Source organism: Bos mutus, chromosome 7 (assembly GCF_027580195.1).
Source record: "Bos mutus isolate GX-2022 chromosome 7, NWIPB_WYAK_1.1, whole genome shotgun sequence".
Classification (NCBI taxonomy): domain Eukaryota; kingdom Metazoa; phylum Chordata; class Mammalia; order Artiodactyla; family Bovidae; genus Bos; species Bos mutus.
The window spans coordinates 4,497,037-4,524,140 of NC_091623.1; the positions used below are offsets into that span (position 1 = coordinate 4,497,037).

General features: G+C 39.0%; 1 protein-coding gene across 1 annotated transcript in view; it reads right to left on the reverse strand.

Moving 5' to 3' along the window:
• GABRB2 (gamma-aminobutyric acid type A receptor subunit beta2) overlaps window positions 1–26,820 on the reverse strand; it is a 289,414-nt gene extending 262,594 nt beyond the window's left edge. The window contains exons 1-4 of the mRNA XM_070373042.1: window positions 26,705–26,820; window positions 25,367–25,575; window positions 25,118–25,209; window positions 24,022–24,089 (exon numbers count right to left, since the gene is read on the reverse strand). Coding sequence (XP_070229143.1) covers window positions 24,022–24,089; window positions 25,118–25,209; window positions 25,367–25,443 — 237 coding nt within the window. The 5' untranslated portion in view covers window positions 25,444–25,575; window positions 26,705–26,820. The remainder of the gene's footprint in view (window positions 1–24,021; window positions 24,090–25,117; window positions 25,210–25,366; window positions 25,576–26,704) is intronic.
• Window positions 26,821–27,104: the final 284 nt, after the last annotated feature.

Below are 27,104 nucleotides of genomic sequence, written 5' to 3' on the forward strand. Positions count from 1 at the left end.
TTCTCCAGGGGAACTTCCCAACCCAGGGATCAAACCCAGGTCTGTTGCACTGCAGGCAGATTCTTTATGAGCTGAGCCACAAGGGTGTCCCTGATAGTTCAGTTGATAAAGAATCCACCTTCAATGCAGGAGATCTCAGTTTGATTCCTGGGTCAAGAAGATCCGCTGGAGAAGGGACAGGCTACCCACTCCAGTATTCTTGGGCTTCCCTTATGGCTTGTGGACAAGACTGAGTGACTTTCACAAGTCAACAAAGGAGTCACTAAATCCAGTAAAATGTATATGGTATAGTTTCTCCAAATTTTTGTAACACACATTGAGATGTTTTCTAAAAATCTCAAACCTCAAACTAAACTATTCTAATGGATGGACTCAGAATGATAATTACAGTTGTTCAGATTGACAAGCAATGTATTTAAAACCATCAAACCAATTATGATTTATAGTTTATATAATGAAAGAGCTTGTATAGTTCTCAATACTGGTGATCAAGTCTATAGATAAAATTCAAGGTCAGATTTAGTAGTAACTCTAGCCAAGTCTTCACTCTGAAATAGGTGTTTGTGGCAATATTCACACACAGAGTGTCAGTTACACTGGTTTATTTTCTGGTTGTAACAGTTCTACAAACAAAGCTAGTGTAGGTGATGGAATTTCAGCCGAGCTATTTCAAATTCTAAAAGATGATGCTGTTAAAGTGCTGCACGCAATATGCCAGCAAATTTGGAAAACTCAGCAGTGGCCACAGGACTGGAACGGTTGATTTTCATTCCAATCACAAAGAAAGGCAATGCAAAGAATGCTCAAACTACTGCACAATTGCACTCATCTCACATGCTAGTAAAGTAATGCTCAAAATTCTCCAAGACAGGCTTCAACAGTACATGAACAATGAACTTCCAGATGTTCAAACTGGATTTAGAAAAGGCAGAGGAATCAAGAGACCAAATTGCCAATATCTGTTGGATCATTGAAAAAGCAAGAGAGTTCCAGAAAAACATCTACTTCTGCTTTATTGACTAGGTCAAAGCCTTTGACTGTGTGGATCACAGCAAACTGTGGAAAATTCTTCAAGATGTGGGGAGTACCAGACCACCTTACCTGTCTCCTAAGAAATCTGTATGCAGGTCAAGAAGCAACAGTTACAACTGGACATGGAGCAACAGACTGGTTCCAAATAGGGAAAGGAGTACATCAAAGTTGTATATTGTCATCCTGCTTATTTATCTTATATGCAGAGTATATCATGTAAAATGCCAGGCTGGATGAAGCACAAGCTGGAATCAAGATCGCCAGGAAAAATATCAATAACCTCAGATATGCAGATGACACCACCCTTATGGCAGAAAGCAAAGAGGAACTAAAGAGCCTTCTGATGAAAGTGAAAGAGGAGAGTGGAAAAGCCTGCTTAAAACTCAACTTTGAAAAAACTAAGATCATAGCATCTGACCCCATCATTTCATGGTAAATAGATGGGAAAACAGTGAAACCATGACAGACTTTATTTTGGGGGGCTCAAAATCACTGCAGATGGTAACTGCAGCCATGAAATTAAAAGACGCTTGCTCCTTGGAAGAAAAGCTATGACCAACCTGGAGAGCATATTAAAAAGCAGAGACATTACTTTGCCAACAAAGATTCATCTAGTCAAAGCTATGGTTTCTCCAGTAGTAATGTATGGATGTGAGAGTTGGACTATAAAGAAGGCTGAGTGCCGAAGAATTGATGCTTTTGAATTGTAGTGTTGGAGAAGACTCTTGAGAGTTCCTTGGACTGCAAGGTCAAACCAATCAATCCTAAAGGAAATCAGTCCTGAATATTCATTGGAAGAACTGATGCTGAAGCTGAAACTCCAATACTTTGGCCATTGGATGCAAAGAACTGACTCCTTGGAAAAGACCCTGATGCTGGGAAAGATTGAAGGCAGGAGGAGAAGGGGACGACAGAGGATGAGATGGCTGGATGGCATCATACACTCAATGGATACGAGTTTGGCAAACTCTGGGAGCTGGTAATGGACAGGGAAGCCTGGAGCGCAGCCTCCATCGGTCACCAAGAGTCAGACACGACTGAGTGACTGAACTGAACTGAACTGTTCTCAACATGAAATAGCTCCTCTTGAACTATTTGTAATTGAATCATCCATATTTCAAGGAATAGACACCAGAGTTTAGATGTAGCATATGCTGAAGGTAGCACTAATGGTAAAGAACCTGCCTGCCAATGCAGGAAATTTAAGAGAAGCAGGTTCAATCCTTGGGTTGGGAAGATCCCCTGCAGGAGGGCATGGTAATCCACTCGTGTTTTTGCCTGGAGAATCCCATGGACAGAGGAACCAGGCAGGTCAAAGGGTTGGAAAGAGTCAGACATGACAGAAGCGACTTAGCACGCACAAGTACATGATGATAATTTGGCCTCCTATATCCAAATTTCTTATTTTCATAACGTTACTATGTGCAAAATAAAATGGCATATATTAGGCAGAGGCTATTGCTTTAAATCTAAACTTCACTCAATAAGGTTAAAGGAAGAAATGAGCTCTTTAAGACTATACCCTCAGTGGTCTTTATGTTGGTTCTATTGGGCCAAGTAAATGAATCCAAAGTAGAAGACTGAAGTTGAAATGAAACAATCATTTTTAAGATGCTTACACTGATTGGAAATATAACAAACTGTGAAAAAATGCACAATTTTTTTACATACACATTTTAAATATGTTAGTGATACTCACGGCACCTCATGCATAAATTGAAATGGAAATGGTGTTCTGGGTTGTAAAATTAAAAGATACCCCTTCTAGGGTGGTTATATGGCATGTGTTCTTTTGGCCAGGAATCAAAAGTAGTCATTGGATACAAAATCTCATTCTCAATAACCATAAAAACTGAAAAGCACTGAATTTAACAAGAATTATGTAAGGCCTATAGGAATAAATTCAATAAGAAGTTTGCAAAACTTACATAGGGAAAAATAAAATTTTACAGAAGGACATAAAAGAATATGTATAAATGATGAGACCTAGTATGTTCTTCAATAGGAAGAACTAATCCTATTAAGAAGTAAATTTCCTTCCACATTCCTTCATAAATTGTAGTGCAATTACAACCAAAATACAAGTAGCATTATTTTTAACTTGCTAAAATTTAAAGATTGTATGAAGGTATAATTGTTTCATAATGGTTAAGTATAACTAAGTAGAAACACTATGAAGGGAGATTTGTCTTATTTTAAATTATAATTGACATAAAACATTATATTAGTTTTATTGTAAAGACAGTGAAAGTGCTAGTCACTCAGCTTGTGCCCGACTCTGTGATCCCATGGACTGCAGCCTGCCAGGCTTCTCTGTTCATGGAATTCACCAGGCAAGACCACTGGAATCAGTAGCTATTACCTTTTCCAGGATCTTCCCAACTCAGGGACCAAACCAGGTTTCCCACACTGGAGGCAGATTCTTCACCATCTGAGCCACTAGGGAAACCCAAGTAATAGAGTATCTGTACATGTTGTAAAATGATCTCCATGGTAAGTATACTTAACATCTATCACCACACAGCTACATTTTTTTTTCTTGTGACAACTTTTAAAATTTACTCTCTTGGGAACTTTCAATATACAAAACAGTATTACCAACTATAGCCATCATGTTATAAATTGCACCCCCATGACATTTATTTTAAAACTTTACACTGTATTTATTTACATAAAAGTCTGTATTTTTGACCCCCTTCACTTACTTCACCCACTTCCCAGTCCCTGCCTCTGGCATCCATCAATCTCAATTTGTTCTGTTTTATTGATGAGTTTGTTTTTTATTTGATTTTAGATTCCACATAAAAGTGAGATCAAGCAATATTTGTCTTCCTCTGATTTATTTCATTTTTACATAAAGCTCTCAAGGCCCACCCATATGGTCACAAATGGTAAGACTTACTTATTGTTGGTCGGAATAATATTCCATTGTATATGTATCTTTTATATATTTACATATCATGTTTTCTTTATCTATCCGTTGATAGATTTTTTTCCATATCTTGGCTATTGTAAATAATGCTTCAATGAATATGAGGATATATATACAGGCAGGTAGGTAGAGAGAGAAATAGATAAAGTATCTAAGTTGGTGGTTCATTTCCTTTGGATAAATACTCTGAAGGGGAACTGCTGAATCATATGGTAGTATTTTTATTTTTATTTTTACCATATTTTAGTATGGTATTTTTTATTTTTATTTTTTTGAGGACACTCCATACTGTTTTCTTTAGTGGCTGAATCAATTTACGTTACCACCCACTCAGCACAAGAGTTCCCTCTTCTCCACATCCTTATCAGTACTTGTTATTTCTTGCCTTTTTGATGATAGTCATTCTAACAGGTATGAGATAATACATCATTGTTGGAAATTTATCTTGATATTTAAAATCAGAATAATTAAAACCATCTAGTGTTGGTACATGGAGAAGGCAATGGCAACCCACTCCAGTGCTCTTGCCTGGAAAATCCCATTGGAAGAGCCTAGTAGGCTACAGGCCAAGAGGTCGCTTAGAGCCACTGACTGAGTGGCTTCACTTTCACTTTTCACTTTTCACTTTCATGCACTGGAGAAGGAAATGGCAACCCACTCCAGTGTTCTTGCCTGGAGAATCCCAGAGAAAGGGGAGCTTGGTGGCCTGCCGTCTATGGAGTCGCACAGAGTTGGACACGACTGAAGCGACTTAGCAGCAGTAGCAGCAGCAGTGTTGGTACAACAATATAGGAAAATACTAACGAGGTAAATAACAGAAATAAAAGCAAAGACCTAAGGACATATGAGATTTCTTATATGATAAAGACAACATTTCAAATCATTAGGAAAATAATAGATTGTATTAAATATTATTGTGACACCTATCTACGTTATCTATGTATATTCCTGCTTCAAAACTTACTCTAAACCACATTTCAAATGAGATTTGATATTTACATAAAAATACCTAAAATAATAAAGTATGATTTGAACACTTTTTTAATCTTATGGGACACAAGACTTTTCAAAATCTAAAAACTAAGATCAAAATCCATAATACTCTTTTAGTACATCAAAAGATAGTATTCACAAAGTTATTACATAAGGAAGTATGTTTATAATATATGACAGAGGGTCATAACCTTAACATACAGAAAGTTCCAATAAATCACTAACAAAAAAAATTATTCTAAAGAGAAAAAAAATCAGTAATGACATAAAAAGTTCAGAAAAGCACTGAAATATGTATATTGCCATATGTAAAATAGATGACCAGCGCAAGTTCAACACATGAAGCAGGGTACTCAAAGTCAGTGCTCTGGGACAACCCAAAGGGATGGAGTGGGGAGGGAGGTGGAAGAGGGGCTCAGGATGGGGGGACACATGTACAGCTGTGGCTGATTCACGTCAATGTATGGCAAAAACCACCACAATATTATAAAGTAACTAGCCTCTGATTAAAATAAATAAATATTTTTTAAAAAGGCAATTCAGAGAGAAGAATGCAAATGGCCTATTACACTGTTGGTGGGAATGCAAACTAGTACAGACACTATGGAGAACAGTGTGGAGATTCCTTAAAAAACTGGAAATAGAACTGCCTTATGATCCAGCAATCCCACTGCTGGGCATACACACCAAGGAAACCAGAAGGGAAAGAGACACATGTACCCCAATGTTCATCGCAGCACTGTTTATAATAGCCAGGACATGGAAGCAACCTAGATGCCCATCAGCAGATGAATGGATAAGAAAGCTGTGGTACATATACACAATGGAGTATTACTCAGCCATTAAAAAGAATACATTTGAATCAGTTCTAATGAGGTGGATGAAACTGGAACCTATTATACAGAGTGAAGTAAGCCAGAAAGAAAAACACCAATACAGTATACTAACACATATATATGGAATTTAGAAAGATGCTAACAATAACCCTGTGTACAAGATAGCAAAAGAGATACTAATGTATAGATCAGTCTTATGGACTCTGTGGGAGAGGGAGAGGGTGGGGAGATTTGGGAGAATGGCATTGAAACATGTATAATATCATGTATGAAACGAGTCGCCAGTCCAGGTTTGATGCACGATACTGGATGCTTGGGGCTGGTGCACTGGGACGACCCAGAGGGAGGGTAGAGGGAGGGAGGAGGGAGGAGGGTTCAGGATGGGGAACACAGATATACCTGTGGCAGATTCATTTCGATATTTGGCAAAACTAATACAATATTGTAAAGTTTAAAAATAAAATAAAATTTTAAAAAATTTAAAAAAAAGAGAGAAATGCTGGGCAAATGAGCTTTGTAAACTCATAGGTAAATGATACAAATGCAGCACTCTAGAGTGTTTTTAAAACTTAATTGTCAGCGCAGTAACAATTAGTCTATCTTGACATGGTTTATATATATGTATATATACATAAATGAAGTTAAAACTGTTAAAAAAAAAAAAAAGAAAAGGTATTAGAGATAGTTGTTATTGTTCTTGTTTAGTAGCTAAGTCAAGTCCAACTCTTTTTTGATCCCATGGACTGTACCCTGCCAGGATCCACTGTCCATTGGATTTCCCAGGCAAGAATACTGGAGTGGGTTGCCATTTTCTTCTCAAAGGGATCTTCCTGACCCTGACCCTGGGTCTCCTGCATGGCAGGCAGATTCTTTACCACTGAGCCATCTCAGAAAGCCCATTTGTGATAGTTACTTGGCAATAAAAATTTTAAGTGATAAAGGGAATTACTAATTTCACCTTAGAGATTCACAAAGGTGGCAAGTAAGAATATCCTGAGGGAGATATCCAGGACTGGTCTGGGTATGTGCAAATGGAACTCACATATACTTGCGGTGTGAACATTAATTAATATTTTTAAGGAAGCATATCTCTGTATCAGGCTTCCCTGGTAGTTCAACTGGTAAAGAATCCACCTGCAATGCAGGAGACCTGGGTTTGATCCCTGAGTTGGGAAGACCACCTGGAGGAGGGCATGGCAACTCACTCCAGTATTCTTGCCTGGAGAATCCCATGGACAGAGGAGACTGACAGGCTAGAGTCCATGCAGTCGAAAAGAATCAGACATGAATGAGAGACTAAGCACAGCACAACACAGCTCTGTATCAAAATCTATACATATAAATATATAAAATATATCAATATCTAAAATATGTATCAATCCCGCTTTGGGTTCCGTATTCCTACTTATAATATTTTTTAGTGAAAAAGTGTTACAGTTGCATCAAATATGAATACAAAGGATATTTTAATACAACTTAGTTCAAATAGTGTGTACTCAGTCGCTCAGTCGTATTTGACTTTGCGATTCCATGTTGCCCACTGGCTCCTCTGTCCATGGAGATTCTCCAGACAAGAATACTGGAGTGAGTTGCCATGCCCTCCTCCAGGTGGTCTTCCCAATTCAGGGATCAAACCCAGGTCTCCTGCATTGCAGGTGGATTCTTTACCGACTGAGCCACCAGGGAAGCCTTAATGACAATGTCCATCAACTGAGGATTGATTTAATAAATATGGTGTAGCCATACAATGAAATTCTATACAGCCCCTGAATATTTTGTTACAGAAAAAATTTAGATAGCATCAAAAGATGTTCACAAAATGTTAAGTGCAGAAATAATATAAAATATTATGTATTTGCTGATTCTATTTCATGTACATGCATGCAAATTCTCAAGAAGTCTTGAGGTTTAGTGATCATTTTGCTACCAACATTTATTTCTGAGAGATATTAATAGAGATCTACACTTTTCACTATAGTTTATTAGTGATTTTTCTGTAATGATAGAAATAAGTAATAAAAGCAATACAGATTAACATATTCCATACTCTTAAGAAAATCATGTGACAAACAAATTAACCTGCTTTACAAAGTAAACATAGTAAGAGGCTGGAAGTTACCTTATATCTTTCATTTATTTTTTTCATTTTCAAAAGTAGAAACTCTAAATGAGAATTTAAGAAATTTTTACAAAGTTTTATCACCAGTGACAAAATCAGGACAAATTCAGAACTTCCCAGTCCTTGCTTTTGATGTAAACACTGACCTTTCCACAGTAACTACAGAAATAATCTCTAAAGAAATGCAATAGCATATTTTATTCTCAGGATTGCTTGCTTTCAAAACAAATATAAAACTTAATAATTATTTTAAAATTATATATGTTAATATATTACATACTGTTTTTAGATATACATTATATACTTGGTTTAATTTTATTCATAATTTTTATCAACTCAGTTGGACATTTGAAAGAGTAAAAAAAAAAAGGGATAAGAAACATTTTGTCTAAGCCAAATATTTTCCCATCCTTGAATAACACAAATCTATTTCAACTGAAGTCTTTTGAATTGACCTTGAAATGCATCACAATTATTATTTCACATACATATGTGTCATCATTTTAATAAGGATTTTATATTCCACCTCATTAAAATAACAAGTAAGATATGAAGGGCTGATATTTTCTTGGTTCTAAAAAATCTGTCTTAAATTTAATTAGTTTTTTTGTTCTTAATTCTCAGGATTACCAAATATATTTTTTCAGAGAAGAATTTTGTTTTGAGTCAGAATTGAATTCATTCCCTAATGATGAAAGATGATTTAAAACAACCAAAAAAAATTAAATCATAATTTTCAATTTATCCACAAACCCTAATGATACTGAAACAGTGATAATTACTATTTTATTTCTAAACAACTTAGATTGTCTATTTTTGCATATTACAAATTTTATCCTTTAGGTTCTATTTGTTTGATTTTTTATAAGCTTACCAAAGTCACCTGGAAAGCTAGAATGTAGACTACTAACAATTATTTTGAGAAATCATAATGGAGGCGGGTCCATTCAATTTTTTAAATTTCCCTTTCCTTTAACTTAAGAAAAATACGAAACAAACAGGATAGGAGACAAACTAGCTGGGCTCTAATTCCAGGTTCAGCACTTTCGAGCTACACAAATGAGGGCTGTAATGTCTTGGTATGTATATAATTCACATATATCTTCTAATCCCCAGTTAACACATCTATAAACTTCCCTGGTGGCTCAGAAGCTAAAGAATCTGCCTGCTATGCAGGAGACCCGGGTTCAGTACATGGGTCAGGAAGATCCCCTGGAGAAGGGCATGGCAACCCACTCCAGTAGTCTTGCCTGGGGAATTTCATGGACAGAGGAGCCTGGTAGGCTACAGTCTGTGGGGTCACAAAGAGTCGGACACAGGTGAAGGACTAACACACACAAATTGTGATAACACTTCTCATTTCATAGAGGTTTTTGAGAATTACATGTGGAGTCACTGAAAAATTACACTTCATTTTAAAAATATTTCAATAAATGGTAGTGATTCTTATTAGTGTTATTAATCATAATAAAATATATCCTGGTAATAGGTCAAAGATATAATGCAACTAATTTTTTTTAGTTGCATTTTTTTTTTAATTTTTTTAATTAAATTTTTATTTAATTTTTTTTTTAATTAAACTATTTGTTTACAAACTATCAAATGCTTAAAAGAACAAAGAGAATCCATATACACTTTGATACTATTGATTCCACATCACATTAATTCAAAAGGACTGTCCCTGATTATATACATTCTTATATGGCAAATCCTAGTAGTGTATTTTAAATGATATTCATTTATACTAAACAAAAACAAGAACAAAATATTTTATGTTTTTTTAAAAAAGGCCTTCTGCCATTTCTCAACTATTGAAAATAATTACAAACTCCTCAAGGACAGGAATCACGTATGTCTCTCTCTCCCTCCAGCTCCCTTTCTGAGTCTTTCTCATTCTCCCTCTAACAGCAGAAGCAGCATTTAATTTAATCAGGTTTTGTTCTTGCCATGATTGCATTATGCACTAAAACAACAACAAAACAGGAAAACCAGAGCTCCAGAACTGTGGCTATTTTTTAAAATGAGAGCATAAACACTTAAGAGGTATTATACCCAAATCTGGGAATTTTACAACCAGGACACATTTCTAACATTTGCCACTTTGACTAAAGCATCCTATTTAAGAAAGTTTCATTTCTACCTACGTGGTCTACCTGGTGATGATGATCATATTCTGTTAGTAAAATAACAAGATAAAACCATTTTAAAACATGGTTCTCAAAACTGGCTCATTAAATAGAAAATTGGTTTCCAAAACCTAAAATCTCAAACAAAGCATCTAAAAAATCCAAAGGAAATAAAGAAACTCTATTTTTCATATGGTCTATAATTCCACAGATCTTTCACCTGTAAGCTTGGCAAGTGCTTAAAATATTATGACTTTTAGAACAAAGGTATCATTCTCTAATGAATTCCCTTAGAAAAATGGTTTGCCATACAGGCATACTAATGGGATTCAAGTAATGAGCATTCTTCCAACACACAAGCCAGATGCAAATTTACACAGCCTAGCAGATCAGCCCTACCAATGTCCAGAGAGAGTACTGGCTTAGTAGTGCTGGAAAGAGGAATGGTGTACACAGCTGATAGATGAGAGAACATTTCAAGAGATTTTCAGCTTATTAACTTACACTCTCATTTGGCAAAAACAAAAGACCAAAAAAACACCAAAAATATGTATTTACAAAATCAGTCTTTCTTTGTCTGTAGGTCAAGGGAAACAAAAAGAAAAGTTACTTAAACTTCCTTTTTTGAAGCACTGTGGCTTCAATTCAGTGAAAACACAGAATGACGATTTGATTCTACAGCCTAATAACTTGGTTTACAGTCACAATTCTTTAACATTTATGATAGCCTTTTAAATATCCTACAAATAATTTAAGATTAATATTTAAAAATATTTCTCGAAAGATTTACAGTTGATGAATAGTTAACACCACAAGAATGAACAATTTTTAAAGATGATCTTCGTATATTTGTTTAAAACCCAGTTGTCTGAACGTATATTTTTTTGTCAATCCAGTTAACTTATAGTCCTAGGAAGCAGGAAAATTCAGTAGTTAGTTTAAAACAAATGGTGCCTCCTGGAATGGATGAACAACACACTCTGAAACCTTATTTTTCCTATGTTAATTCTTCAAAGGTTTCAAGGGAGAAATAAATAGGCTATAGCCACAGGAAATAGCAGTCACCTTAGAATTATCTATATTACAAGCCCTACTACCAAATATTTCCCACTAACAGAATAAGTTGAATCGAACAATCTTTAATTTTCCATTATTATTCACTACATTTATTTTCGTGGGAAATTAAAAAAACTCTAAATATCATGGTGACTATGAGATAAAAAATACTGTAACTGCACACATTCTTATCAAATACTCTTTAGCTCTATATTTTCAGGTGTTTTATAATAGGCATTACATATTGGTATATAGATAAACAGACATTCACTTATTGAGAAAGTCAAGTCTGAGGTTCAGTTCTCATGATGCCACTATCAGCTCTGTCTAAATTAATTAAAAAAAAACACACAGCAGAATAAAAAGCAACTTTTAGAGATTAGTTAAAAGAAAGACATGTAAAAGTCAGTAGATAAACTATTAAAAAATTTACTAATTTGATGCTCTTAGATAAGTCCAATTCAATTCAGTTCAGTTGCTCAGTCATGTCTGACTCTTTGCGATCCCATGAATTGCAGCACACCAGGCCTCCCTGTCCATCACCAACTCCCGGAGTTCACCCAAACTCATGTCCACTGAGTCAGTGATGCCATCCAGCCATCTCATCCTCTGTCGTCCCCTTCTCCTCCTGCCCCTAATCCCTCCCAGCATCAGAGTCTTTTCCAATGAGTCAACTCTTCACATGAGGTGGCCAAAGTACTGGAGTTTCAGCTTTAGCATCAGTCCTTCCAATGAACACCCAGGACTGATCTCCTTTAGGATGGCCTGGTTGGATCTCCTTGCAATCCAAGGGACTCTCAAGAGTCTTCTCCAACACCACAGTTCAAAAGCATCAACTCTTCGGCACTCAGCTTTCTTCACAGTCCAACTCTCACATCCATACATGACTATTGGAAAAATCATAGCCTTGACTAGACAGACCTTTGTTGGCAACGTAATGTCTCTGCTTTTGAATATGCTATCTAGGTTGGTCATAACTTTCCTTCCAAGGAGTAAGAGTCTTTTAATTTCATGGCTGCAGTCACCATCTGCAGTGATTTTGGAGCCCCCCAAAATAAAGTCTGACACTGTTTCCCCATCTATTTGCCATGAAGTGATGGGACCAGATGCCATGATCTTAGTTTTCTGAGCTTTAACCCAACTGTTTTCACTCTCCTCTTTCACTTTCATGACCAAGATAATCACGATGGTGTGATCGCTCACCTAGAGCCAGACATCCTGGAATGTGAAGTCAAATGGGCCTTAGAAAGCATCACTACGAACAAAGCTAGTGGAGTGGAGGTGGCGGAATTCCAGTGGAGCTATTTCAAATCCTGAAAGATGATGCTGTGAAAGTGCTGCATTCAATATGCCAGCAAATTTGGAAAACTCAGCAGTGCCCACAGGACTGGAACAGATCAGTTTTCATTCCAATCCCAAAGAAAGGCAATGCAAAGAATGCTCAAACTACTGCACAATTGCACTCATCTCACACTCTAGTAAAGTAATGCTCAAAATTCTCCAAGCTAGGCTTCAGCAATATGTGAACCATGAACTTCCAGATGTTCAAGCTGGTTTTAGAAAAGGCAGAGGAACCAGAGATCAAATTGCCAACATCCTCTGGATCATGGAAAAAGCAAGAGAGTTCCAGAAAAACATCTATTTCTACTTTATTGACTATGCCAAAGACTTTAACTGTGTGGATCACAATAAAACTGTGGAAAATTCTGAAAGAGACGGGAATACCAGACCACCTGACCTGCCTCTTGAGAAACTTTTATGCAGGTCAGGAAGTAATAGTTAGAACTGGACATGGAACAACAGACTGGTTCCAAATAGGAAAAGGAGTATGTCAAGGCTGTATATTGTCACCCTGCGTATTTAACTTCTATACAGAGTACATCATGAGAAACGCTGGCTGGAAGAAGCACAAGCTGGAATCAAGATTGCTGGGAGAAATATCAATAACCTCATATATGCAGATGACACCACCGTTGTGGCAGAAAGTGAAGAGGAACTAAAAAGCCTCTTATCAATTAGGCACTAAATTACTGATCTGTAGAGAACCAAACTCAAGATGGTTAATCACTGAGACCTTAAGTTTAAGCACATAGTTCAAGCCATAAATAATTTATAGGAAGCTACTTCAATGACATTTTGCCTACATGTAAATGTGTAATACTACTAATACTAACTAGTACCAATCAAATAGCTAACTTTTTAAACAAGAAAGAATAGTCAAAGAATACTATCCTAGAATGTATATTAAAATATCAATCTTTCTGATATTTTCTAAACCTCTTTAAACTGACATAACTATTAAGAACTTATAGCTAGGTGCTAATCCCTCCCCTCATTTCACAAATTGTGTTTGACCTTTTAAAATATAGAACTATATTTAAATATAGAACTGATGATTATTATCATCATTTGTGTCAAAAAATTAGTAAGAAGGTTCCAAAGGGCATTTTATAAAAATGAAAATCAGATCTGGAAAATGTTTTTTAATGCTCTCATTCTCATCCTTAATAAGTGACCCCTGCTTTCATTCCTTGTGAAGGTGCTTAAGACTCATCATTCATAGCAGCTATTCAAGAAATTTCAGTGTCTCCTCTGCAGAGCTGGCACGGTCTGATGCAATTAAGCTTCACCGTACGTAGTCATACCTTACATGTGTACCCTACCATTTCTATACACTTATATTCGCTGTGTGATCTTAGAAATTATACAATCCCTCTAGTCCTTGTCTCTACACTTATAGAAGAAGATGATGATACTATTATCTGGTTCATGAGACAATAGTGAACATTAAGTGGGATAGTTATATGCACTGTTTATTTTTTCAATATTATTATTGCTAACATGTAATAGCTTTCTTCACACTCTCTCCTCCCTACACTATCTCCTCCCACAAGACTGTTCTCCCTATTTTCCATCCATTTAGATTACACTAATCCTTCTTGTTCAGCCCAGATATCCCTCTTTCATCAAGTCTTCTACAAATCTCACCTACTCTGACCACTTGGATCTTTACCATCACAAAAACCCATGTTATAACTAGACACTAGTTCTGTTTTCAAATTCCTTCATTGAGATTGCATGAGTTTCCACCTTCACTATAAAACTGCTGCTGCTGCTAAGTCACTTCAGTCATGTCCGACTCTGTGCGACCCCATAGACGGCAGCCCACCAGGCTCCCCCGTCCCTGGGATTCTCCAGGCAAGAACACTGGAGTGGGTTGCCATTTCCTTCTCCAATGCACGAAAGTGAAAAGTGAAAGTGAAGTCACTCAGTCATGTCCGACTCTTAGTGACCCATGGACTGCGGCTCACCAGGCTCCTCCATCCATGGGATTCTCCAGGCAAGAGTACTGGAGTGGGGAGCCATTGCCTTCTCTGACTATAAAACTAGTGTTCCTCAAACATCAGCCCTCAGACAGTACTTGTGTCAATCATACAGAGAGCTGTTAAGCATGTGAACTCCTGAACTCCATCCCAGATCTACTGAATAGACTTTGGGCATGTGCCCTGAAAATACAAATATTAATGCAAGACTCAGGTGATTCTGTTGCACAAAAAAGCCTGAGAATCACTGTAAAAACCTGGATCTCAACCTTCAATTCCTGTACCACAGGGATACATCACTCTTCTCTCCCTCCATCTGAAACACTCTTGTCTACATCAACCCTCACCTCCTTCTTCAGGCAATTAAGATCACTCTTGTCTCTAGAGTGAGCCTTAGGTCCAATGTAAGAATGATTTCATATCCTTACACAAAATGGTTGAACTGGCAAGGAGCTGGTTGAGTAGCACTAGATAAGTATTTCCTGGTAGCTGATATACTACAGTCTTTCAACTACCCCCTCCAACAACCCCATATTTGTTGAGCATCTACTGTCAGACACTATGCTAGGCACTGAAGATGCAGATAATGCCCCTACATTTGCATAGCTCAATAGCTCTAATATTTCTCCATGGCTTATTCATGTATCACTTTTCTAAGATACACATAGATTCACCTTAAAATTTTCATTACTTTAGTTCTGGCTATTGTGTTAGGAGAAAAGTTATTTCATCTTTAATTGCCCAAATAATTACTTCTAAGTTAAGACCTCTTGGCAGGTAAGTGGACAGTAGGTGCCAAATTATAGAGCAAGGAACATGAGACTTGGCAGTAAAAATGTCAATAAAATGTTTACAAAATGAGCACTAGTAAGAGCCAATGGGTTAGAGACATGCCTATATTCTTCCAAGGGAGAAGGCAATGGCACCCCACTCCAGTACTGTTGCCCGGAAAATCCCATGGATGGAGGAGCCTGGTAGGCTGCAGTCCATGGGGTCGCACGGAGTCGGACACGACTGAAGCGACTTAGCAGCAGCAGCAGCAGCAGCAGCAGCAGCAGCATATTCTTCCAAATAAATAGGGACAGAATAACATAAACCCATTTTCCTCTTTGTTTCATAAAATACATATTTTGCAAATAAAATGTATGACTGGAAGCAACATGTAAATTTGGGGGTTGTATCTTAAAAACTCATTACCATCTACTTTCTCATTCTTCTTTTAACTATTTAAAGTATTTTTTAATGTCATCCAACAATGTAAATTGATTTGGGAAAACAACTGAGTAATATCAGGCTAGAAACACAGTAATCTGTAGATGAGAGTCAAAGTGATGTAGAAAATTTTAACATTTCCATTTATACATTAACCCACTTCTCTATTTCATATGTGATTTTCATGTAATTGTTAATAGCACACAAAAAAGGAAATTATATGCTTATTTTCAAATAACCTATAGGTAGAATTATGACTAATAATCTACAAAATGTATTTTTAATTATTTTTTGAAATAATACACAATGAGTAAGAAAGAAAATGTCAATATACTTATATGCTTATACATGTTTGTAAGATTACCAAAAAAGAATACAAGAATATATATCAGTCTACACTGTTACTGGTTGAAGTGTGTATCTTTTTTTGGAGAAAAAATAAAACTATAAAAATACATGTGATCTGTTAAGTGAAAATGCAGACTATAAAATTCTCACTACAAAATAAGTGCAATGTATAACGTATGAATAAGCAAACAGACAAGAATTAGAAGGTGTTATAGGCAAATTAAAACAGCTTTAATGAAGTGATAGGGATGTGGATAATTTTTGCATTTCATGTTGGTGATCTTTTAAAACTAACTGTGTCCCAATGTACCACTGAACATAAATGAAAATGGCGATTTAGTACAAAAGCCACTACTCAATGGCCCCAAACAGAGCGTGTGCTGGCCAGAATTAGCTGGCCCCAAATGCCAAGAGCACCAATCACAAATAAATGCTACAGAATGAATTAGGACAAAACAAACCAACTCCCCACCCTGAAATTCATCAGTATTCCTCCCACAACGTTAAGTAAAATACTTTCTCTGATTTACATTTTTAAAATTTATTTACTTTTAATTGAAGGATGATTGCAATGCTGTGTTGGTTTCCACCATACAGCAATATGAATCAGCCACAGGCATACATAGAGTCCTCTCCCTCTTGAGCCTCCCTCCCACCTCTCACATATCCCACCCCTCTAGGTTGTCACAGAGCCCTGGTTTGAATCAGAAATTCCCAAGACTATTTCACCATGAGGTGGGAGGAATCATGCTAAAGCACACTTTGAGATATTTCTAAAATATGCAACTTGAGATATTTCCATCTTCCTTCTCTTGCAGAGTAAGCTCATAGTCAGATTTTTATTTCATGTCACAGTCAAGCAAGAACACTGTTTAGGGTCCTACAGAGTGACAGCAAAGGACCTGCCCTAAGAGTTAACTGCAAGAAGATCATTTATAAACTGCCTATTTCCTGTGAAATTAATTACAAATAGATGAATAAGTTTTCTTGAAATGTAATCTCTATAATGAACCTCATCTGTATTGTGTGGGACAGATGGAGTAAAGATTCAGGAAGAAAAGAAAAATAGCCACTCTTAAGAGAACTATTTGTAGACATAATTTATCAGAAATCACAAAAATGTGATCTCAAAGGAAAAACTCAATTGAAAATGAGGTCTTGACAATAAAAGAAAAAAAAGGGGAAGGGTATTTTTATATAGTGTCCATCCAAAGCTTAAAACCACTGACATGGTTTACAGTTCTTGAACTTTATCAGTCAACATTTTGTGACAAATTTTGGCCTTAATGGTTATATGACATATTCTACTTGAGCAACACGACAATTATTGGACAAGTTAACAGTACACATTCTTAAGGAAAGAAATTATGACATACTTGTGTTCAATAGACATAATATAAAGCATAAATTTCTCAAGGACAGAAACCAATGCTCATATTTAATACACGCTGAATAAAGTACCTATTTGAAAAAATCATTTTAATGAAATTAAGACTTCTTTCAAGGTAGAGAAATTGAAGAGTAACAGTAACATCCTGTATAGGCTTAGTTTATCTGACTCAACCACTGCTTCCAAGAAAAAAAAAAAAAAAAGGAATAAAAACAAACAACTACAAAAAAACAGAGTCCATGAGAAATGAAAAAAAAATATATATATATTTTTTTAATGATGGCTAGTTGGCATCACCGACTCGATGGACATGAGTCTGAGTGAACTCCGGGAGTTGGTGATGGACACGGGGCCTGGCGTGCTGCAAAGAGTCGGACACGACTGAGCGACTGAACAGAACTGAACTGCCACACCTAAAACTGCAGTACAATCAGAGGGCTAAGATTGAGTGATGGTAAAGTCAATTATATGCTAGCTGGATGACCTTGAATAAGTCACTTAACCTCTCTGGGCCTCAAATCCTCTTTTACAAAAAGGTGGACAGTTGCCATATCACTGTTTTTATAGGATTGGATGAGGTAACATACACCAGGAGGATACCTGCACAAGTTAAGGGTTCAAATGAGTAATAACTGTGATTGTTTTCTTATATTAGTGTTGTGATGGTAGAAAATGTTGGGTACTGCACAGGAGGAAGAGGAGAGGGGGAAGAGAAGGTTAAGCAAGAGAAGGCAAAAAAACAACAGTTTGCTAAAACTGGGCAGGAGAGCTTCAAGACATGATTTATTCAGAATGAAGCCTGGTCAGTTGAGTGTTCACACCTCCTTAACCTTACTTCTCATTCCACCACCAACCTCACCTCCCGTTTTATATCTGCAACCTACTTCCTTCTAGGGCTACTCCTCCTACAAATGACTTTTTTTAGCAATTGCCCTCTCTTCACTCAGCTTCAGATCCATACTTTTCAAAGGTATAGCCTTCAAATACTCAAACTCCTCTAGATCTATTTACCAGCATGCTCCTATTACTATGTCAGGGAGACGAGTCTCAGAACTTATTTCAATTGATCGTGGTGGCATGTGACACAGATGACCATTTCCTTTTTAAACTCTCCTGTGCCTCAGCTTTGAAGACATTATCTGCAGGTCCCCCGACTAACCCTCTGGCTGCTGCTTAGCTGTTCATTAATCTTTATGGGCTCCTTTTCAGCATTCCACTGCTTAAACGATAGTGCTTACCATATAGTGATCTCCATTCTTAGTAGCTATCTCACTTTCCCTTTTGAATTGTATTTATTTATACAGTTATAACCACCACTTACATGTTGACAATGTCCAAGTTCATGTAGATAGTAATGACTTCTTGCTAAGCTCTAGACTTGTATTTTCCAATCTCCATTTAGATATTCCATGTGTGGGGAAAAGTCAGGATTTCTCAAATTGAACTCATCTGCCCACACACCTCATCCCCTATCCCACCTGCAACCTGGCTGCCCTCTCCCCATATCAATAAATGATCCCATCAGAATCTTAGGATTTTCTCCAAGTCCTGTCACTTCTGCCTCACAAATGCTCTAATTTTGTATCTTCTCTTTTATGTCCCTGTCTCCATTCACCAATTCTTTCTGGATTTTTTTAGTGGATTTTCATCTCATCTCCCAGCCTTAGGTCTTGCTCCACCCTCCACACTTCAAAAGCTTCTTCCTTAACTAAGAATTTGTTCAAGCAATTCTCCCAGTGACATCCCTTCACAGGTCCCTTTGGCCTTTAGAACAAACTATAAACTCCTCTGCAAGCTACAAAAATGATCTTTATAACTTGATCACCACTTATGATCTCAATACCAACTCTTATCACCTCCTCACCCCCACTCCCAAATCAAGCCATTTAAAGCTACTTGCAAATCCTTAATCCCATTTATTTTTCCAGATTTTTCTCCTATATGACATTCATTCTGCTTGGAACATTTTCCACAGACTTCTAAGCCCCATTTTCACCTTGAAATTTCTATGTGATACCTCAGAATTCTGTATTCCTAATATGTGTATTTCTGCGTTCAAAGAACTCAGTGATCCTACATTGTAATTCTTTTCACATTTCTTGATCAAAATAGTAATTTAAACCATGCCTTGAATCTGAGGACTATAATTCTATGCTCTTTCTCTCCACAGATATGATACTGTGTCTAATGAATAATAACGATTTACTGTTCTAAAAGCAAATAGTTCACCCAATATCTGTGGCATTCACTGAGTCAAACAACCAACCAATCATTGGATAAAGAGCAAAACCACATGGAGATAACATAACCTCAGCATGTTGTTTTAGTCGTTAAGTCATGTCCAACTCTTTTGCGACCCCATGGACTGCCTGCCAGGCTCCTCTGTCCATGGGGTTCTCCAGGCAAGAATACTGGAGTGGGTTGCCGTGTCCTCCTCCAGAGGATCTTCCTGATCCAGGGATGGAACCTGCATCTCCTGCATTGGCAGGCAGATTCTTTACCACAGAGCCACCAGGCAAGCCCATAACCTTGGCTACCTGTATTTTATATACACAAATTAAGATGGCAGAAGATGTATGTAACGTATTGCGTGTAGTCACTCAGTCGTGTCTGACTCTTTGCAACCCCATGGACTGTAGCCCACCAGACCCCTCTGTCCATGGGATTCTCCAGACAAGAATACTGGAGTGGGTTGCCATTTCCTTCTCCAGGGGATCTTCCCAACCCAGGGATCGAACCTGGGTCTTCCGCATGACCGGCAGATGCTTTACCCTCTGAGCCACCAGGGAAGTCCTATGTAATGTATTAGGCAATTTCAAATATCAAATAACAAGTGAACAGTGAAATCAACAAGGGATAAAGAAATGCATGGGAAATAGAGACCACTAAGTACTCAACTGGCTACTCATAAAAATTTTTAGAGAAAATACTTATGTTAAACCTAAGTACAACAGGAGCCTGCAGAAGAATTAACATTAGTAAACACCAGATATTAAGTTTTATGAGGTCAGGGAACAAGTCATTCATGTTCACTACTCTGTCCTTAAGGCCTAACACATGGCTAGATCATAGTAGCTGCTAAATAAGAATTTGTGTCGAACTGAATTTTAAACTGTGCAGCTGGTGATGCAAGAAAACATCTGTTTAAAAAAAGGCAGCACTTTTTGCCATTCACCATTCCATAAAAAGGTAATTTGTATATGTGTTTACTAGAATTCTTTCCTCAAAAGTGAAATATTGCTTCACTCTTTGGTTGGCAAATGTGTTGTTTCAAGATGGAGAAGAATCTGCTTTAAATGAAGAGAAAGCTATTTCAGTCCATAATCCTTCAGAGCCAATTTTGGATCTTAAAACGCATTTTCATCAAAGAATCTTAACAAAAAGATTCCTGCCAATTTAACCAAGACATCTAAAAATGTTTCAAGCTAAAGCCAAGCTTTCTGCTCAGGAACATTTAATTGAGATCATGTTCTCTTCCAAAGTTCTTCCACTGGGTCAACAGTCACCTGAATCACATGGAGGAGTAACAGACCATGATCACCCAAGAACTCACAGCTGCATTCCATTTAGGAATTCTTTATTTTTCTATCATTTAAGCTGGGTTTCAAGTCCTGAAATTCCTTTGTTCCCTACAGAGCTATTGTCATAAACCAAAGCAGAGACACATGTGCCTTTGACTTATAAGTTAATTTGACACGTCCCTCTTATTTCCAGTATATGGAAACTGAGACCATGTAATATAAATTATTAACCCAAGTACACTTAGGGCAGCAGCTGGGATGGATACTGGCTCTCCTCAGCTTTCTACATAAGCTATGTTCATGGAACACCAATACTTTCACTTGGATCATTGTATTAATTCTGGTAGTCACCTGAAATACTTAAAATGGGACTATTATTCCTTTTCAACAGGCGAAGAAATCAAGCTCCTTCGAGCTGTCAATTCCCTCAGGTTGACTGAGCAGCAGAAGCAAAACTAGTATTCAAGTCTTTCTATTATTGTCTTTTACCAGGAACACCACATTGACAAGGGCCTTTTTTCCTTTCAGTACAAATGATCCAATGACAATGGAAATTATCTGGTACCTACCATTCTTCAAAGGAAGATTTGCTATAATCAAAGAGAGTTACAATTAGCAGAGGTTGCAGGCCACAAAGGATAATGAGGCAGAAACATGTGTGTTAATCAATTTTGAGGTTTCACTTAAATAATCAACCATTCTTTCAAAGCTGAATCCAATCAAAAGATACTAACCCTTTTAGACTTGTATACAGTGGGCAATATGCCATAAACATCTTTTATTTAGACATTAGGAATGAAATTTCCCATCTGTTGCTTCAAATCAAATAACCATACTTAAAAAATAATACCCTATGTGACAAAATTTTTCTTTGAAGGATTAAAGTCACTATGACTGTTAATCATGAAATGTTAATTCTTAGCAAGTAAAACTGGGTCTGGACAAGTCCACGTGTATTAGCAGTAGGCTAATAAAGGAATCTAGCATGGAATTTTTAACACTTGGTTCTAATCATTAATGCTGCAGTACTGGCCTATTTACAACCTGACATTTATTTTTGCACTTTCAACATCCCATGACTTTGATGCAACAGTAAATAGCTTTAAGAGATGACACTGTGCCTTAGCTGGGTCTGTATTTTGACTAGGAGGTCTTGGCATCATGTCCAGTTCTGATACCTCTCCCACATGCTACATGCTGGTGAAAAAAAAAAAAAAAAAAACTTAAAAAATGCTACTGCTCTTAAGCCATTTGGAGATATAACAGGTCTAAGTTCTTAGCTAACTTATACATCCAAGTTCTACTGCAGCAACTTCTAACCACATCATTGTTTCTTTAGATTCTTAATTTTTTAGATTCTTAAATATTTCTTAATTTTTCCATAAAGTCCCACATTTCTAATGTTCTGAAGAGGAAGGTAACAAATTAAAATGTGGGGGAAAGAGCATAAATAAAAATTCAAAAGACAAGACACACAGAACTACACTTGATTTCCATTATCTCTTTTCAGCCACACACTTTCTATTCGAGTACCTAGGATTTGGCAGGTATCCATATTAGGACATTCCTAGTTTATGGTACAATTCAAAATATAAACTGATAAAAGACCTCTAAAATCTCACAAAAGTGAGTATTTGTATATATGAGGAGTTAAATAGTTTCCCAAGATATATTCTATACGTACACAGGAGATTCTTACAATGTGTGGGAAGTCCATGGTTCTGAATCATCCAACAGTGTCTGCAGTCTGGGTTTATATCCTGTTACCATACAAAACTTTCCCAATAATCAGACTATAACAAGATAAATGTTGTCACGAACATCATTGAAAGAGTTGAATATTCTCTGAAGTAATGACAGATGTTTCATAAGCTTGTGATAGCTCAGGATTTCCACTGAACTTTGGACATTGTAGAAGGTTGGGCTGGTTATTTGGGCTTCCTCTATAATTTGAATTCTGGAGTGATGAACATTTATACTATGTTGAGAACATATCCACTACCTAGTATTTGGCTCTCTTGAGTGAATTAATAAGTGTCCTAACTGTCGAGTCCTGATGGCTGGCTTAGAACTGTTCTGCTTAAAATCTCACACACTAGACCCTCTTCTTTAATAGTACACCCCATTTTCAGGCAGAACTACACTGCAACACATTCTTCTGAAATGTGCTGTATGCTATCAGGACTGAAGGTAACACTGGCATCTTACATTCAAACGTGGCCATTCTAGAGAGACTTTTCCAAAGATGAAAAAGTCGCTGGAGAAATGGCCCAAGTAAAAACAGGGGTATCTGGGACACTTGACATTGTCCTGTCTGCAGTGCCCCAACATGGGCAGCAGGGGGCGCTCCTGCATGAAGCAAACCCTCCCCTCCCCCCAAGAGCTCCCCAAAGGGGAAGACGGAGGGTTTTTCTCTTAGCACTTGCGCCAAGTCCAAGGAGGAAGCAAGGAGTGGTGCTGTCCATAAATCACACATGATTTGAATACCATTGCAGAAGTGACCAGAGATGATATATGGGTCTGAGTGTGCGTTTTGAAAACAAGCTTGTCAATTTTTATTTTTATTTTTTCTATTTTGGTGAGCAAGAAGGGTTAAAGGACCAGGTAAGCAATTGGCAGGGAATGGGGCTTGCCATCCGCTGTAAAGACATAATGTTGCAAAGCAACAAGTGGCTATCAGTACCTGAGGGTCATTTCCTAAGTCTCTCTGCTACAGTTTAGTTCCCAGGTTACATTCTCGGTGAAATGTCAATCAAACCCCTCCCTCTTTCTCCCCTCTTCTCTCTTTCTCTAAGCATACCCCAAACTCAGAAAAATCACTTGATAAAGCAGATTTTTTCACTGAACCTTAGGAAATATGACTTCTGCCGGGGTTCTCTTGCATGTGGCTTATGTTTTGCAGGTGAGTGTGTGATGCATTTTACACCCTCTTTGCCAGGTCCCAGGATTTCAAATCAGATTGGAAAAACCCTTAAGGACCAGAAACAGCCAACTCTGAAATCTCAAAAACAGTGCCTTCACCCCACTTCATACACATTCTCACGCATACCCCACCCCCACTGGCCGGATCCTTTCTCCTTCCTGTCCCCAAATGAAGGTCTGTGGAGACACAGCTATAAACCTTAACACTCACCATGTTGACTTCAGAAACCATGTCGATGCTGGCAATGTCAATGTTCATTCCCACTGCCACAGGGGGACCTGAAAACCAAAAGGACCAGCCACGTGATTTCTCAGAACTTCGTGCACTCTTAGCAAGAGTCCCCGGGCATGGGCATGGGACAGTCCTCCCCAAATCCCTCCCCACTTCTAACCCTCAAATTCTTCAAATCTCTGCTCCTTTCATTTAAGAGAAGGGTGGCAGGTAGTCCTCTGAGAGAAATGCTCTATTAAACAGGCATGCACGTGCCCCAGTGGGTGAGGGATTCCAGCTCTTCTACATATGCAGATGTCTCAGCATAAGAATACACACAACCCACAAAAGCACCTGAATCCGGCTGGGCTAGCTCAAGGGAAATGTTGTATAAAGCACTGAAACCCCTTTCTTATTCTTCCCACCCCCTACCCCCTTCAGTGCAGGTTTTAACTCTTTGAGATTTGTTAGAGTCTGGAGTAAAATTAAATGGACATATCATTGTATCTAAGGCTGAAACAAGAGAGATCTCTGGCCCTTCTCCCTCTACCCTCCCTGTCCTGCAAGCCCCACAGGTCCCCTCTAGCCCCATCCCAGCTGTCCCCCGCAGTGAGGCTTCCAGGACTGGATAATATCCAGAAAGCAGCCAATTTAAACCATGGCCTGAACTCCTCCAAAGGAGGCGGGCACAGGGGGTTAATGCCACTTCTCAACCAACTGTCTGCATATCTTGTCCTCAAAAACGTTTCTGGTGGCCTTCAGGAAGCCAGGTTCACTGGCACAACATTAATTAAACTTAGGAGGTTTGTATCTCAGCAAAACAAAGGCGGTGAAGCAAAAAATTTAAACAGTGAAGCTGGAAGACAGCGGTCTCCAGTATAGGCTAAGAGGGTATCTCTGAAAGACCACCTAAGTGCTGGAGAGTAACACACAGGCTTAAATTTGGATCATTTTCTCAATATGGTAACACAGAGACTCAGTCAATACACCACATGCAACCCACAGTAAGGGAGAGGAAAGACAGCACACAAAGCTCAAAAGACAGCTTAGGCAATAGCTGCTGGGCTGTTTCTTATTACCAAGGCAACCCCATTACCTCCAAAATCTGGTCTCAGCCGAATATCATAACCTTTCAGAAGTCTATCCACCGTCTCTTTAACCAGCGACATATTACTAGGGTCATTGACACTAAAGAAAGAAAAGACAATAAACAGGCATCAATAAAACAGCAGGCACAGCGCTTCAGTAGCTATCTGATCCTCACTACCGATCCTTGCTCACAGAGGTATGCAGACAGAGCCCTTCAAAGTGAAAAAGGAAAAAGAGAAACGCTAGGCACACTTACCTTTGCGCACAGACGGCGGCGATTATTAAGGGGAATGACCAAATCCCAAAGTAGTCCTTTTTCCGGACTCTCCACATCCCTTTAGTTTTGGATGGGTTGAGGGTTTCACTGAAGAGAGGAGATCCAACTTAGTCTGCCCAGTGCAGTAATTCTAATGTGAGGCGCATGCGCACGGTGTACCAAAACATCAAAGGGGCAGCAGCGGTTGCCTGGGACCGAAAAGATTTTCTTGTTAAAGGGGAAAAAAAAATTAAAGGGAAAACATATATATATAAATATATATGTACAATATATACGTATTTGAATAATATAGAAAAGTCACCCTACGGAAGGACCCACGGTAAAAAAATTTTGTTGTCCTTTTGTTAAGACAAAAACAACTAGAGTGTCTGGTAAGTTTTGGTAGTGGCAGGAGGCGGTTTCGCACCTCGCGGGTTGTGGGATTTGGGTGTGTGTGTGTGTGTGTGTGTGTGTGTGTGTGTGTTTCCTCATAAATATGCAGAACCAGATTAGGAATTTAAAGGAGAGCAGGTGTGTAGTGCTAGGGGAAAATGAGTGCCTGGGAGTCGACTTCTGGTCTCAGCAAGCGGCGGGGAAAGGAATCTGAACTTTATTTCCAAGGCACAGAGCATCCCCTGCCTGGGGCGAGTTGGGTGCTGGAAGTGGGGGTTGTGTGGCGGAGGTGGGGAGGTGAGGGAAGGAACAGGAATGGTGGGAGCGGGAGTGGAAGGTGGAGGGAGGGAAGAAACCGATGGGAGGAGTGTTGAGCAATGGGTTGGATTTGGGGCCGGGAGTGGAGAGGGTACGTAGCGTGGAGAATAAGACATGGAAATATATGTGTGTGTGTGTGTGTGTGTGTGTATTATTTGTTTTTTAAGAAGAAAATGATGCCTGGTCTTTTCTAGGGGTCAAGGAGCAAGCTTTTCTTCACTACTCACGAGCGATTTGTCTCCTCCTCCTCCTCACCCTTTGCCCCCTATTCCCAGAGAAGAAAACCTCGGGGTCCAGGTTTCTGGCCGAGTGACTTGCCTGACCCGCCAGTCCAGATTATTTATAGCAGGAAGGGCGGGGGCCGGGAGGGGGGCGCGAGGGGAGTAGAAAGCGCAGTCTCTCCAGGTTTCTCTCTGCTTCTGCACTGGGAAATCATTAGCAGGGAGGGTGGGATTTGGAGGAGGGGGGATAATGGGACGTGGGGACTTAGGGATGCTAGGGGGACAAGGGACTCCGACCGCGATCGGGTGCAGGAAGCGCCGGCGGGCCGCCCACGCCCCCTCAGAGCACGCGCACTGGCGCGCACACGTGTGGCAGCCGGCCCGCCCGCCGCGCGCCCCTCCTTACCTCGCTGGCCTGCGCTCGTCGCCCACTCCCGCCGCGCGGCGCTGGTGCCCCCCACCCCGGACCCTCCACCTTAGGCCCCTTGGCCACGGCCAGGGAAGGAGGGTGGTGAGGACCGACACCCGGCGGCGCCTCGGGACCTGAAATACCCGAGCGGTGCCCAGAAGGCAGGCAAAATGAGGCAGGGGCCGGGCGGGTCGCCCGGGGCTGCGCACCTCCCGCGGGCTTCACGCCACCTCTTCCTCGCTTCCCTGCTCGGGGCCAGGAGGGGCTAGCACACCCCGGGGCTGACTCTTCCCTCCTGCCGGAGGCTTGACCCGGCTCTCCGCGGCCGCCGGGACACAGAGGCAGCAGCGAGCGAGCTCGGGGGCTCGAGAGGGAGGGAGATACACTGAAGAAATCT